This window comes from Citrus clementina, unplaced genomic scaffold, assembly GCF_000493195.1.
Source record: "Citrus clementina cultivar Clemenules unplaced genomic scaffold, Citrus_clementina_v1.0 scaffold_8, whole genome shotgun sequence".
Classification (NCBI taxonomy): Eukaryota; Viridiplantae; Streptophyta; class Magnoliopsida; order Sapindales; family Rutaceae; genus Citrus; species Citrus x clementina.
This window is the reverse complement of record NW_006262022.1, coordinates 22,755,154-22,771,591: the sequence shown is the minus strand read 5'-3', so window position 1 is coordinate 22,771,591 and position 16,438 is coordinate 22,755,154. Positions and strand designations below refer to the sequence as shown.

The 16,438-nt window shown below is 35.8% G+C and overlaps 2 protein-coding genes across 2 annotated transcripts; both read right to left on the bottom strand.

Annotated features, from left to right (window-relative positions):
• Nucleotides 1-1,460: 1,460 nt before the first annotated feature.
• Nucleotides 1,461-4,775, bottom strand: LOC18034926 (BTB/POZ domain-containing protein At5g60050). The gene is made up of 2 exons (XM_006424637.2): nucleotides 3,876-4,775; nucleotides 1,461-3,110 (listed from the first exon to the last, which is right to left on the bottom strand). Exons 1-2 carry the CDS (start codon nucleotides 4,482-4,484, stop codon nucleotides 2,157-2,159), a joined length of 1,563 nt encoding a protein of 520 aa, XP_006424700.1. The 5' UTR covers nucleotides 4,485-4,775; the 3' UTR covers nucleotides 1,461-2,156.
• Nucleotides 4,776-5,895: 1,120 nt separating this feature from the next.
• Nucleotides 5,896-15,679, bottom strand: LOC18033780 (phototropin-1). Its single transcript, XM_006424636.2, has 23 exons — nucleotides 15,062-15,679; nucleotides 13,605-14,318; nucleotides 13,327-13,509; nucleotides 12,377-12,468; nucleotides 11,289-11,568; nucleotides 10,919-11,144; nucleotides 10,208-10,278; nucleotides 9,428-9,534; nucleotides 9,248-9,297; nucleotides 9,027-9,131; nucleotides 8,864-8,923; nucleotides 8,676-8,765; nucleotides 8,487-8,563; nucleotides 8,278-8,362; nucleotides 8,066-8,146; nucleotides 7,800-7,903; nucleotides 7,464-7,513; nucleotides 7,139-7,245; nucleotides 6,901-7,023; nucleotides 6,749-6,800; nucleotides 6,511-6,623; nucleotides 6,286-6,426; nucleotides 5,896-6,185 (listed from the first exon to the last, which is right to left on the bottom strand). Exons 2-23 carry the CDS (start codon nucleotides 14,312-14,314, stop codon nucleotides 6,084-6,086), a joined length of 3,009 nt encoding a protein of 1,002 aa, XP_006424699.1. The 5' UTR covers nucleotides 14,315-14,318; nucleotides 15,062-15,679; the 3' UTR covers nucleotides 5,896-6,083.
• Between the last annotated feature and the right edge of the window lie 759 nt (nucleotides 15,680-16,438).

The window sequence follows — 16,438 nt, the reverse complement described above, 5'->3', positions numbered from 1 at the left end:
TATAAAATTAATTCTCAAAATCAATTTTTAAAAAGTTATTCTTTCTTTATTTTTCAAAATCTACTGTAAAATAAGATGATTTTGTCAAAAGTAATTTTTTTAAAAATATTTACCAAATATAAAAAATAACTTTAAAATTTTTTAAATCACTTTTAAGCTTCTCAAAAACAATTTCAAACGCACCTTAAAAGGCCAGTTTGGTAATATTGTAGGTTCTAAAATAATTATTGTTAGATATGTTGTAGAAATAATCAGTAGCGAAGAGAATCACTAAAATGTTTGGTAAATTTTATTTTTGAAAGTATCGTGAGTTTTTAATGTAGTTGTATGTGTCTGGTAAATATTACTATTAAATTGTTGTAAGTATATAAATTATTGAATTGGGAAATAATATTGAATAAAATTTGTTTAAACACTTATAAACATGTATATAAAATATTTTTTATTGTGTACTCATAATAATTGATAACTAAAATAAATATTTATATTATTAATTTTTTTATTTTGTTATCTCAATATAATTGGTAATAATAATAATTTCTTTAATGTTAATGATTTTATTTTCTAATTAATAAGGATAATTTTAGATTTTTATAATATATATGAGGATATATATGAAATTATATTAATAATAAAAATGATTTTTAAAATCAGATTTTGAAAAAATATTCATTCTCTACTTTTTAAAATCTGTTATAAGAAGGGATGATTTTGTCAAAAATAATTTCTGAAAAAATTTACGAAATATTAAAATTAACTTTTAACTTTTTAAAATCACTTTTAAACTTTCTAAAAGTAATTCTAAACATGCCATAAGTGTCATGACCCAACCTAGACCTGACAAGATATTGTCCGCTTTGGGCCTTAACAAGGCCCGCACGGATTTATTCTTGGAGTGCCCATACACCCCAAAACGCGTCTTGCCAATTAAGGTGTGGATCACCCCTTATAAACCCAGCATCTTTCCCGTGCTTTGCCGATGTGGGATTCGCCTAGGGTGTTACATACACCCCCCCTTGGAGACTCAGCGTCCTCGCTGAGGTTTGCCCCACCATCGCTCAAGAGGACACACGGAGCGGCTCTGATACCACAATGTCATGACCCAACCCAGACCTGGCAATTAAGGTGTGGGTTTGGTGCCCATACACCCCAAAACGCGTCTTGCCAATTAAGGTGTGGATCACCCCTTATAAACCCAGCATCTCTCCCGTGCTTTGCCGATGTGGGATTCGCCTAAGGTGTTACAATAAGTCATATCAACTTTGTTTCTAAATGTTATAATTTTTTCAGTTTTAATATTTTAATCATAAATTTTTAAGTTTCTCAAGTTGGTCCATGTGAAAATCAAACTAACATTCTTGAAGCAAATAACACCAGTTAGCTTAGCATATTCTTTTACAGCTGGGGATAGTATCATGCTTTACTAAGTTAACATAGTTAACTATTAAAATTAACGGCATTCAAGGATAAATTGATATTTTGATATCTTGGGAATACATTGAGGACAGTTATTTGATGTTTACCATTTGTACTACCGCCCAACTTTAGCTTATTACTATTTTATTCAGAATTTTCTCTTGTGCTCTGCTCTTTCCAACTGATGGTATTTCAGATTGGACTCAACAATGGCACATGGCACTCTCTGAACCAATGTTTCGACCTGAATTAACTGCGAGAAAGTCAGAAAGAGCTTGGAATGTAAAAGAAATTTTCTGGCAGTCAAACAACATTATATCAGCCACTGCCCCTTTATTCATCTTTATATTCTTTATCCGCTTTATTCATCTTTATTCATCTTTGTAGTTTTGTCCTCGCGTCAATTCTTCGTACATGAATAGACTATGGAACTTTTTACTTTTACGCAGCATCAAATCACTGGGAAGGCGCCGGCCTCATAATATGACAAAATAAATGCAATCGCATGCCAATCAAAGATCTCTCACAAATATTTTTTCTTCCCCAATGCTTATTATTCGTGTTTGAAACTTGCAACGCCTCGGCATCTAGAATAACAATTTTGAGAAAGATCAAAAACCCAAAATTCGAATGGATTATCAACCAGAAAATTATTGAATGTAGAGATGACCAATGACAAAAATATCACTTCCTATATTCAGATATGTCTTGAAATTGCTTTAGATTGGCCTCCATGCTTACTATTTTTGATAATCGCAAACAGTTATTTGCAAGTGGGAACTATCCTGATCTGCTGAATATTGTCTAATGAAAGCTCTTCTCCACCAAATCTCAAATGCTTTCTGAATATTGGGACAATCACCGCCTTTATTAAGAAATCGGTCAAACCAGTTAAGCAAAATAGCCTGCTGTTGCAGCATCGGCAGAGTAAGAATCGTTTGACTTAGACCATCCTCAACCAATTTCCTATCTACAGATCTACTAGCCCTTCTCATCCATCCAAAATCTTCATATAGAGCTTCCAACCACGTAGATAGCAAAGAAAATCGGGTATCCTTTGGCACCAAGATATGTCCTCTCCCAATCGCAATACATAATTGTGCGGTAATTCTGCTGATCTCATGCCGATACATAGTAGGAATCTTGCAATGGAGAATTGCAAGTTCCTTTTGGTCTGCCCATAGTTTCACAAATTCATCACACATTCTTTTATCAATCAGGATATCTACAAGCCACTGCATATTGTCAGCCTCTCGAGCTATTTCAGCCATTAAAGCCCCTCGATCCCCCTTGCTATCATCAATGCAAGTAGCTTCCGATAAGCAAAGTATAAGAGAACCAAGACATCTATGGCATAGACTATAAAGGGTATCTTTAGAGACATCAAGTCTGTTCTCATAATTAGACGCATCTTCTCTAATTAACCGAGAAATAAGAGTTTTCATTTCTCGACGGCATTTATCATCCTTGGCTTGTAGAACACCACTCAGCAGTTTCAAGAAGATGTCATCAGCCCTCCTAGAAGTAGATGGTTCAGATGTTATTCTCTGTAAAACTTCAGTCGCTGAGTCAACTAGTTTGAGTTCACCCAGAAGAGATATGACTTTCTCCTCTTGATCCCCAGACCATGGAACGGCTTCCAGATACTCCAAGCACGACTGAATCCCCAAATCAAACATGATAGCTGCAGACACCTAAAATGAAGCACCAGTAATACCGAATTTCATTCCACAGAAATGAAAGCGGGAAAAGGAATATTCTTATCTCGCACATGAAAGATAAAAGGATGATTTGAGCAACAACTTTTCTGCCGCTAATTTCTTCCGTTTGTAGACAATAAATGTAAGTTTGAACAGTATATGCCAGACACAACAATAATTACGTTTAGTAATAAAACAGACAATACTAATTCATTGATTTATCATTTTAGTGGTCAAGCCAACTAAGTCTCCATTTCATTTAGCTTTTTGGCAGCTCAAGACTATACACTTTTGTAGCTAGGCTTGGCAGCATCGACAATTATTTTCCACAACTGTTTACTGGAAAATAATCTCGAAGAAAGATGAAAAACGGCTTTTACTTTACTACTAGTGGTGTTTACCAATCACTCTTAAACTTTCCCTGAACAGCTAGAACTTCCATTCCAAAGCAGCCATTGGTTAAAGCCACACACCACAGTATCAAACAGAGCTACGTCAAGAACTGGAACTAAAAATGGCTCAATCGAATCAATTTGTACTTTGTTGTAACAAATATGACCAGCAACAGAAATGTATGCGCCAATTGAAAGAAACAGTAGTACAACTTCAATTGTCAAACTTAACAAAACACAATGCAATTCCTTATATATTGAAAATATCAAATCATCTAATGCTATCAAATCAATGAATTCATGCCCGAAAGTAAAAAAAAAAAAAAAAAAAGAATATGACCAAAAAACAAAAAAGATATGCTTATACCTTAAGCAAAGCCAAGACCTTGTCAAGATCCTCTCCAAGCAATCTCCTCTTCAAGTCGTCACAATACATCAACACCACAGTCTCCACATAAACCTCCACATCATCACACTCACTTATCTCCACCACATGCAACATCTCTCTATTTTCTTTATCTCTTATCGCCAATTTCTCAGCAAAAAATCTGCTCTTCTCAGCCAGAACATTCTTGTGCACGTCCATGCAAACTCTGAACCCATCTTTACCAACCACCGTGAGCCTCACATTACCAGGTCCCAGCGCAAGATAGCTGAAAGAATCTCTAATGTTAGGGTTCTTGAATTCTGACAAGAGCTTAAAGATTCTTGATTGTGACTTGATGGGCTTGTTGGTGGTGGTAGTCTCCTGGAGTTGCTCTTGTGACATCATTTCGAATAGGGTTGGGTGGTGAGTCGACCGAGTTGACTCACTGATTTGGGGTTGCTGCTGCTGCTGTGGAGGTGAGGATGAAGGTGAGTAGAGTCTTGAGAGTGTTTCTGTAGCAGCAGCAGCGGTTCTTGACGGTGAAAATGAGAGAGTTGGGTCTGATAAAAACCCTTGTTTTATCATTGCTGATACTTCTCTCGTCGCCATTGAATTGAATCTTTCCAGAGAAAAGGTGAGTTTTTTTTTAATTTTATTTTGGAAGATAAATTTTCTGGGAGAGTTTGGATTTTTAATGGGAAAAGGATGAAATTATTTTATTGGAAGCAGAGGGATGATTTTCCGGGAAAGTGGAGGAAGAAAAAGACAAGAGTGGGAATCTTAAGACGAGTGTCTAGCGTGAAGTGTGGGATGATCGGCTAAGTGATTAAGTGAACAGTGAAGTGAAGCAGTAAAGTGAAAGCGGTGACTATGATTACAATAAAGTTCAATTAACCTAAAAAGACGGTTCCTTTTATAAAGAAAAGAGAGAGCGATTATTGCGTGCACGTGCTTTATTCACAGGACTCGATCTCAATTGCATTACAAAATAAGCCGATGGGAGGCGTTCGTAATTTTGAGAAATTTAATTTTTTCAGTGAAGTCCCTATGTTTATGCTTTTATCAGATGATAGATCAGGTTTTTTACAAAATAGTCACGTAATCTTTTTATTGTTTGGTGTTGCCGCATTTTGTTTCATTTTTTGACAATAAACTCTGATAGCAAAAAAAAAAAAAAATGACAAGACAGTCGACCACTCCTTTGCCTGTTGATTGACCTGCTTGTTTAATTCTTGACCAAGTCTCTTCGTCTCTCCATTTTTCCTTGAAGCATATTTTTTAGCCCGGTTTCAGCCGTACTAAATCATTGTAATATCAGTGTTGTTCCCCCCCCCCCCCCCCCCAAAAGTTTGAACAGTTAAATGGAATAGTTCCTAGCTATAAACATGTTGGTGACTTGCGGTTTGTGCAGAAGTTGCTTTCAGACACACAACATTAATGGTTTCTTTGAAATTTTCAGGGCAAGAATTTTAACTCTCACCCACAAATATGGCAGCATTCTCATGTTCATTAATAGACAAGTTCATCCCAAGAGGGAAAGAAACTTGTCATGTGGACTGGGCTTGTCTGGATTTCCTTCAAGGACCCCTTATTGTCATTGTCAATTTGTCACAATGCCTGTCGACAAACGGTATGCCGATTGAGAGAAATGAAGGTGACTACATTTAATGGGGAAAGAGATGTGTCCACATAATTATGTGTACATGAATGTAATGTAATAATTTAGTGAAGAGAGAACAGGAAAAATTATGATATAATTTGATCAAAAGCATCAAGTTATATTAGTTTATATTTACTTATTTTGTGGAATAGGAAAATTTCCCATTTTCGCGTAGTGTTAACAGGGGTGTTTAATTGAGTAAAATGAGGTATAAAAGAAAGAGATAGAAAATGAATTAATTAACTAGTTAATTAATAAAATACAAAACTTACAAAGTACCCAGCAAAACAGATACAAACGATGCATACAAATAATATATTACATACACAAGGCATCAACAAAATTCTCAGTTTCTTTCTACAAGCTACAGCAGCCTCCAAGATTATCTATCGACAACAATGCCGAGGTGAAAGCACAAGCAGAATCAATGAAACTGTTATTACTCGGCAAGTTGAGCTCCCTTTCCATAGCCTCTACTAAATGGGATGCACGTACCAACACAAATTTGCAGCAGACACTTCAAATAAAATAACAAAGAATTAGACTCCTCAGAAAACGTTTTGTTGCAGATCTTGCATTCCTGGATCCACAACTTTATACTCCTTCTCAGTATCGGTAGCGAAGAGAGGGGCATCCAGCTCAGGAGGGTTCTGCACATAAGTTACAAATTAAAATTTCAGAATAGTTGGCATTAAAGCAAAAATAGTTGTACATTCCAATTGCATTAGAAGGAATTCGAGGTTTTAGTACCATGCAACGAACTAGTGCCCAATTGACACCTTTGAAAAATGGATGCTTCTTTATTTCATTTGCTCCTTCATGCGAACCTAATCTGCTCTTTGGATCTCTATGCAACAGGCGGTACATTAGCTGCTTTGCATGAAGACTTGTCTGCATGTATAGCAAAATTTAATGGTAATGCTAGGCTCTAAAAATTCCTTAAGCTCCATGTTTAGTTTAAGTTGAGGATCTTACCGGTGTACTTGACGGAAATTTGAGGTCTTTGTGGAGAATATTTGCAAATGTTTTTTGTCTTGTCTTGCCCCTGAATGGTGTGTATCCATAAAGCATTTCATACAGAAGAATTCCTGAAAATTTATTAGAAGAAGGAAAGATTTAGATGATATTAGACAAGTTACATAAGAATGAAAATGAAAACTTTCTTCTCAAGAAAAGATTTGCTTCATTTCTGAAAAGAATATGAAATAATTACCAAGAGCCCACCAGTCCACTGCACTTGTATGGCCTGCACCGGCTATAATTTCCTGCAAAGAATGGGAAACGGTTGAAATTCCATAAACTTCTTGGAAACTAATATTAAGTAGTTATATATCGAGTCATTCGAGTGTATGCAAAGTCACTAACCGGAGCTATATATTCTTCTGTACCAACAAAAGAATTTGATGCTCGCATTGGTTCAGCCATGAAGACTGGATTCTGTTGGCCTTTGTGGCGCCTTTTCTTTTCATTTGTAGTCGGAAGCAACAGCTGCAAAGAGCAGAACAAACATACCAGGTTCCCGTTAACATAAAACTCTAGAGCAGAGCCAAAATACATAAAATAAAAAAACGTTGAATAGTAAGTAATAATATAGCTGAAAAACCTGTGGTTTGCAAGATGTTAAACATGATAAATCAAAATCTGTCAAGGACACGTGTCCATTCCCCTGGAGTAAAACGTTTTCTGGCTTTAAGTCCCTGTATATGATCCCTGGAATTAAAATAAGCAATACATTAACAAGTAAGCAGCACTGTGAATGGTTAGATCCATTTCTGAGATATAATTCAGCAGCTGTGGATCTTGCAAACAGGGAATAATCATATCCTAGAGGCAGTTAAGCTATGATAATTTGATTTTACGGATTAGTTAGCAACTTTACAAAGTCCGTTTGAATCATTGTGCCAGAAAAATTTTCAGAGACATTTTACCTTGACAGTGAAGATACTCCAACGCCACAACTACTTCTGCTGCATAGAATCTACAACCACAAAAAAATTTATGTCAGTTAAGATATAAAGAGCAGGCAACACTGTGAGCCTTGCAAGTAATTAGGCTTCAGCCTGTACCACCCAAAATTATAGAACAAAAAGTAGAATGAAGCAAACGGCAGTTTGTGTACGGTAACACAAACACGTTGTTAAGCAGGGTTAAGGTAGCGTTTTTAACTTGGCATTTTCGCCATGAACTAAAGGGCATGATTAAATAAAAGCCTTAACGTATTCTTCGTTTTTAGTTATGATGAAATATTACATGACAAGAATTACCTGACAGCATCTTCCTTGAGGACTTTTGTCGGTTGTCTGTCCAAAAGCAGGAAAAGCTCCCCACCTGGGCAGTAATCCGTTATCAAACAAACATGTGTTTTGGTCTGCAAAGCATTGAAATATCAGAATTCCAATCTACTCATATAGAGTATGCAACTGACTATTCAGTGACTTAGCTAATATAGTCATAAAATGTCCTACGATTATCATGTTGTCAATTTCTTAACATTTTAATAATCCTGAGATTCATATCTAGTGTTGCTAACCTGAAAGGAAGCATATAATGCAGGAACAAATGGGTGGTCTAGCATATCAAGAATTTCTCTCTCTGCACAAGCCCTGTGCACCTGTAGCAGAGTAGTAATCATGGTAAACGTACGTCACGAGAGCGACAGAAGTATATGAGCTAAAATATTCAAAGTAATTACGCATCTTAAGAATGCTGAGGAAGCTAGAAAAGCTGAGTAAATTTGAATACCTTATTGCGGTTGAGCATAACACCCTTGTCCATGGCTTTCATGGCAAAGTACTGCCCGGATCCGCACAATTCAACCAAATGCACACTGCCATGCCCATCAATAACTCAAAGAAATTAATTAACTCGACCCAGGGGAATATGATGACCTCAGAATATGAATATGTAAAATTGAGATGACAGCAGGGAAAAAAGAGAAAATCAAAACAAACCTGCCAGTGTCGCCGGATCCCAAAGGCTTAATCGGCCTAAAATGTTGTAGGTTTATCTGTTCGCCGCTATCTAGAATCTGCAACATCATGTGATTTTTCCATATGTTACAGAGGCATGATGAAACTAATACCATTCAGCACCAAGCATATATAATAATATAATTCTTCTCTGCTGTGTTCATAAATTACCTTTTGAATAGCTTTCCAAGGGGGGCTGTCCTTTCTATGTGGCTTCGGATGAACCACCTTTGAATGATTTGCCCACAAATCTTCCGGTGTCTACGGGCAGTTAGTAATTAACTTGTTATCACAAATCCACGATTGTAACCCAAATAGCTTTTCATAAACAGTGAAAGAAACTTGGCTTAGTAATTTACCAAATTGGCGTCTGGAAGTTCTTTCACAGCTTCATTGACATTTTCGGCTGTTTGTTTCACCTGATGATATTTATGCATCAAGCTAATTGTTACAAACAAGCTTATGTACACTCAGTACTCATAAAGCCAAAAGTGTAATGCAAAAAAAAAAAGAGAATCTGACCAGTTTTTCACTCTCTTCAGCAGTAGCCTCTGGAATACTGTTGCGTAGTGGCTCAAGGTGCTCGCTACCATCTAATTGCACTCCAATGAAATACTGCACTTCTCCCTGTTCATCATCAGCCCAATTAAAATGTTACCAAAAACTTTAATTTAAATATTGCTTTCTGTTAAGAGACTAAAAGAGTCACAAATGTAGCTGGCCGTGTTATCTAAGAATTGCACCTTTTGGTCACGCATAGGCTGCAAATGGAACAGATTCCAGAACTTCTTCCCTGGAATTGGATAATTAAATTAACAATAAGTTGAAATGAGATGGCACATACACATCTGTTGCTGAATGTACAACTAACCAATGGAATCATGACAAGTGACAGAAATGCATCAGTAGTAAAAATACATTACCGCTTTTTGTGTAGTTAATGAGCTGCACAGTTACATCAGTCTGATTGTCAATTGCCGCCCTTATCTTCCTCACAGTAGCAGGATCAGTTTCAGGGCCTTGAAGAAACCTATAACATTTGAAACAATCCCATTTATATCATTCAACTGAATCACTTATGGCCTGCTTCCAAATTCTGTTGCCAGAGGAAAGCAGAGTGTGACTTCACTTGGGTAAGTTGTGTAATTTGTCATGTTTATCTCATGTATCAAAAGAGAATTATATAATTACGTAATTAAACTTTTTCACTAACTAACACAGATTACGATTATTAATAGAGTAATTTAAAGGTCTCGTTTGGATAAGCGACTCTTTAAATAATGTGATGAAGAAAATTGAAGGTGACAATTAAGCCACAGATCCCCAAACATTGTAAACAAAAAAGTGTCTTGTTCGAGGAAACCTAGGTGGGCTGGTGCATGCAGGGTCCCTTGCATGAACGGGCACGGGGCCACGTGCCCTCTCATCTTGTCTCCTCCGGCCCCGGCCAATAGACACACGTATAACAATACACATGAAACATGTTGCTTTATTATTCAGTGCAATTCGCTTGCGGTGCATTCGGTACTTGTTATGTCCAGTGAATTAAGTTTCTTCTTTCTTGTCTAGTACTTCGTGAAGCATTCTGAATCTTTCTTTTGATTTTTTGAAAACTTCATTTTTTAAAATGCCAAAAAACTATCAGCATTATTATAAGTCGAAAATATGAATTTTAATATTGTGCCATGTTCAAATTCAAGTACCTGCAATTTCTCCCCAAGATTTCTTCACGGCTGTACTCTGTCAGCTCCAAGAAGCTATCAGATGCAAAAATCTGAAATTCAAAAATTTACAAATATGAAACAGTTTTGAAGTTCAAATATGAAACATTATCTCACTTTGTTGAGATTTATGGTAATTACAGTGACGTCAACTTATAATATGGAAATTAAGAGAGTATTTTAGAAAAATTAATTCTAGTTTTTCTCGTCTTGCATCTAGGGAGATTATATTATTGGAATTGTGTGCTTAATTTTAAAAAAGATAACTATTAAAGTGTTTGGTAAATACTAACTTTAACCTCACTAGATTTGATATTTTTATATCGTAACATCCACCGAATCAAAATCTTATATTGCCATTGGTCACATATATAATATATACATTTGACATCTACTATTTGAGAGATTTTGGAGTATCTTTGTTGTACTATACCAACTTAATATTTGTATGACATGTATGTATTTATTAAATATAACTAGTAATTATATAATAATTTTTCAAAATAAATATTCACATATCATACATGCATTAAGGGGATCTACTATAACAGACGTACTCTCAAATCTTTCTAAAATCTTTCACACTTCTTTTTATCCTAAAGTGTAAGCCAAGACACGTTAAGCCCAAACATATCAATTTGCATGCTTACGTGATCAAAACAAAATATGAAAAGAGTTTTTGAGGAAACTTACAATGGGATTATCAGGCAGTCTTGGATCAGTAATGACAAAGTTTTTCTCAATACGTTCGAGTGTAGTAGCCAAATCGATACCCTTTCTCATTTCCTTTTGCCTCACTTTGTCATCAACACTATCTGGTCTCTCATCATCACTCTCATAGTCGTCATCACCTTCCATAATTATTTCATTTTCAAAGCTATCGTGATCATCCGTAGATTGACTCTTCCTGCCAATAAGCCTGGACCATGCACCCCAAAGAAAAAAAAAGCATCGTATACATTACTCATAAATACTCGTGAAATAAGCAACATTGTTATTTTTTCATAAGCTAAGCCGATGCTTTTATAGTGAATATATGGGCAGTAAGATTTTTCTATTATACCCCATAAAAGAACGATGGCCGGATTTTTGTCTTTTCTTTTCGGGGACTTCACTGATACGCTGCATGGAAGTTCTACAGCCGCCACCATACGAATTGCGTCGAGGAGGAGGGACATTTTCAGATTTTCTCCTTCCCAGAGCTCCTGCTCTTTCTTCTTCAACACCACCTTCTGATTTTCTTATGATGGGAGGACGATTTGTTGATTCGCTGAGTGACCGAGGTTTCTTCATTGCTTGTACTAGTTCGGTCACTGAACTCGTAGCCATCTCCTTCTGCCGAGCTGCCCAAATTAAATAATTATACATTGCTCAAAAACAAGAGTAACAATTACTACTTCTCTTACCACATATATATGTTGAAGTTTAAATTAAAGATTTGCAATTTTCATGCTGTGTGTGTAATATCTTGAAAAGATAATGTTGTAATAACAAAGTCAACTGTTCAGGCAATTGTAAAACAACAAATAATAAAAACAATAATTAATAGATATATAAATATATAAAACCTTACCATCATAGTTGCATAGGTTCAAAAATTAAAATGGCTTTCTTCTTCCTCATTTGTGTACAAATTATCTCATGGATAATTAATTGTAGGTTCTTCATCAATGTTACTAGCTTCACATGTTTGATCAAAATAGATTTACTATCGTATTAGGTTGTTAGTTTTTTAATTCATAAATAAATTGGAGACGTTGTTCAAAACTCAATCAATCTATTATTGATCACATTGTAGAATTTTTATGTCGATCGAGTTAATTATAGTTTTTTTTTTTTTTTTGGTTTTCCCTAAGCATAATAATATAATTGGAAGGTAAATCCTCTTTCCACCCTATAAGTGTGATCTACACCTATATCTCTTATATCATCCAAGATATTTAATTTACCAACTGATCCAGCAGTTAGCAGTCACAAGTTGTAGTATAATGTACAAATTGAATTAATTGGCTTTCTAGAAAAGGGTTTTGTTACGTGGTTTAATTAGACTAAATTAAATTTTTAGCACATAAATTTTATCCAATTTATATTATATTTTAAAACGTAAAGTAGAGTTAATTTTTTTTTTTTTTGGAAAAGATATGTAGATACCATCGTATCGAATCAACGACTCGGGCAATCCATTAGGACGCAGCATCTTATCCTTGGCCCCCTCTGTATGCTTGCTCACCTCCACCTGCATTCTGGCAAATCAGCAGCAAACAACAAATTAAGAAACTTCAAAATGTGACATATTACGAATCCGCACGGCTGGTGGCTCCACCCATCCCATCACCGTCCACTCACAATCAGACAGTATAAAACATTGCATCAATGACCATCATGCCCCTTCATGGCAGGGCTAGCTAGGCCCACACTCCATCACTGCAAGAATTGAATCTTAGCTAGTGACGACGGATCTTATTGTGGGCATCCATCCCCACACTAGCGAAAAAGGGTTTCAATAATTTGAAGAAAAATCATTTTCTTACGCTTGGTTTGCTAGCTCATCATTCAATTTCTATTATGTGGGACATGGACACAATGGTGGTGTTTAGAACCCTATGAAATATAATGAATTAAACCATTTAAATTACATTCATATGGGCAAAAACAAAAGTTCTTGAGCTCCACTAGCTTCTATCATGCAACAAATCGCACCAAAGTTTCTGCTGGAATTTCCAAATTTTTCTTGACTTGTCTCACTTCCTAAGTATTTTAAAATTCGAAACTCTAAATTGTTAAGTTAGAAACGTAACAGAACATTCGAGATATGTATTAAAACTCAGAAAATGTAACAAAAAAATTTAATGCAGTAAGCGATCGAAAATACCATAGTGTGACTAATTGTATAATCAAGTCTAACTTAGACACTTTATTTTTATTGAGTCATTTTTCTAGTGCACATATAACATTTTAAAAAGTATTCAGATGCCCATCATGATTAGAACTTTTATTTTTATGTTATGTTTTAAATTACTTTAATTTATAATTTGTTTCAGGTTTATATTTTTTATTAATTGAAAAATTGGAATGAAAAAAAAACAAAACAAAAAACTGACCCAATAAATTTGAGGACTTTTCCTTCATCATCCTTAATTGGTGCAATTGTGAGAAGGTTCCAAAATGGAGTCCCATCTTTCTTATAATTCAGCAACCTCCCACAGTAACTCTGCCCATTTTGTAAAGTCTCTCTAATTTTGGCCACATCTTCCGGGTCAGTACCCGCCCCCTGCAAAAACCGACTTGGCCCGACACAAACATAAAATTTCAGTATTACCCTCAAGACAGTTATTACAGTTAAAAACATTAATGTAAAAATGGCGGTATAAATTAGTACCAATTCCTGCCTACGACCTCCTTGGAGGTATAACCCGTCATCTTAAAGAACCCGGCACTAGCATACATAATCGGGTAATCGGGTTTGGTAGCATCCGACACCACGAACGTTTGCTGAAAAGTTGATAATGCATCTTTTACGATATCAGATACTCTAGGGAGTCCTTTTTCTTTGCCTCCCTCATCAGACATTTCACCGGAGCTCCGAACTGAATTATTCGAATTTCTTCGTGAAGTACCGGGTTTTCCATTCGGATCGTCCCCACCGGAGGTCCGAGCCACAACCGCTTGCGGCTTTCCAGTTTCGGTATCCGTTTTCAAAACCAGGCCCCATTCTGCTGCCCGTTGGGCCGCCGCACCAGCTTCACCCGATAATTGCTTAGTGACCGTTGATTTTTCTTGATCATTGGTCATTTTTTGGATCAATGGTGGTAGCGATGGCTTCTGTGGAGCAGGGTCCTTGAGGGCCATCCATGAAGTTATTTCTTCGGCCCGGCTCGACTTGGAGTTGAGCTTGGCGTGTTCGGGTTCCGGGCTCTCTCGTTGCTCCATCCAAGTCTGCCATGTGGGTTGTGGGCGAAACACAGGGTTGGTCGGTCGGGTCGAGAAAGTTGATGGGTTAAAAACTTCGAGGGACCCACGAGAGTCTCTCGACAAAGGTGACTCGCACGCCTTAGATGATTGCTTGGGTGATTTTTCTGATTGATCCATTTCTCTGCAATAGCCATTAACACGAAATTAAAACAAATAGGCATTCACATTTTTCCTGATTAATCAGTTTTGTAAATTTTCTATATAAATGATGCGGCACAGTGTTGATGATGAACTGGACAAGAGAACCGGCGGACCGATTGTTTTCGAAAATGAAAATGAAATATGCAAGCACTGTGAAGGGTGTTTGGGTCAATCCATTGTGATTTACACCACTAGATTCTGTCAGTAAAGGATTGGTGGCTAGTTAGAAAGTAGAAACTCAGAGCACCTCATATTTTTTAAGGGCAATTTGGTCACTCAAATGGGCACAAATTCGGAGGACTGAGAATGTCTTCTGTGCACGGAGAAAACAGTAAAAAGAGTTCTGAAGCTAACAAATTTCTAGGTAGCTAGCAGATTAAATACAGACAGCTGCCCGTAACAGCTAATGCTGCTGTGATGATGATGGTGATAGAAAATTGAATACAAAAAACTTATCAATAGAAGAATTTAATGAGAATTTTTTTTTAAAAAAAATGAACCATCAAAACGAGTTGTAAACTTCAGCCTTCACTCTAAACGCAAAAGCTCTCTTAACCTCATTCATGTAGACATGTACATGTGAAGGCGGAGGCGGGAGGCCTGACCCTAGCCCTAAATTTACAACTTTTATGTTATGCGACCATTTATGTACATGACTTCCCATATAGCTAACGCAAGAAGAAAATTGTTTTGCAGATAATAAGAAGAAAGAATATATAGTACCTGATAATTGAAGCTGAGACCGGTAGATGATTCAATTCTTTGTTTTAGGGTTGGGTTTTTGAGCAAAACGAGCTGCTGAAAGCACTTTTGACAAAGTAAATATATATGTAGAGGACTCAAGTTACTGAAGGCGACGAGAAGATAATGTAAAAGAAAGAGCTTTATAATGGGAAAAAGACTGAGAAAAGATCAAAACAGAAGAAAGAATGATTGTTGAAAAGGTTTTGGCTTCCCATTCCCTGCACACCTGAAACTCACATGGCTATTATTTTGCAAAGCTCGTATCTCCATACTGGGATCAATCATGAAACATTAAAAATGCTTCCAGAAAACATAATTATTGTTTTTTTTTTGTTTTTTTTGTGGGTATCAACATAAGATCATTCAACCATACCGATAGATTTCTGCTATACTTTTACAGAGTGGAAATGGGTTGGCAACAAGAAAAGGAACAAAAACAAAAACGAGAAAAAAAAGGATAATCAGAAGAGGCAGAGGCAGAAGCAGAAGCAGATAGATTTAAGAGAAGCAAAAGATACTGTTGTTAAATTATAGGCACGTTGGAAGTTTCAAGCTGTACCGACCCAAGTCTCGCTGAATAATGCTTCCTGTGACTTCTTGTCCCACTTATGCCAATAAATTTTGGAATGCTATCATTTTGCGGTGGCGATACGTCAAACTTACCCTACATGCAAAAAATAATTACAATAAGTTCAGATTATTTTAAAATATTTAAATAAAAAAAATTACAAAAATTAATCATTTAAATCTGTTTTATTTTATTTTTTGTGATCAAGATTTTTTTTATTATTATAGTTAACTACTAAATTTCTTTAACAAAATTAATTTAAAAGTCAGTTCTTTATAACATGGATTTAAACAAATAAAATGTAAATAAAAATGACAAAAAGAAAAATTAAGAGGAGTTTGGTTCGTTGTGTTCTCAACCTACTTCCAATTTCTTTTATCAGTTTTGACTTTCTTTTTCATCTCACATCAGATGAGATAATATAAATTTTTGTTTATAAGTGTATTCTTCACAAGATCGATCATGTCAATTTTTCCAAAAAAGGTAAAAACATAAGCGAGACACGATTAAGTCCCAACTTTTAGCTCCATTTTCAAATCTTTATGCTTGTTCTTTTCTTCCTTCTCATCCAGCCATGTTCAAAAAGAGGACTACCAAACAATCATCGCTCTCTCCATATAATCTATTGGTATTACATTATGATATATTAAGGTCATTTTAATTAGCACAGTAATAACATGATACTTAAACAAATAAAAGTTTATCGCGAACACTCCATGTTTTTAACTTTAGGCTTTAAATTTTGAGAGTACTGTCTCCATATAATTCAATTATTGTATAATAACAAA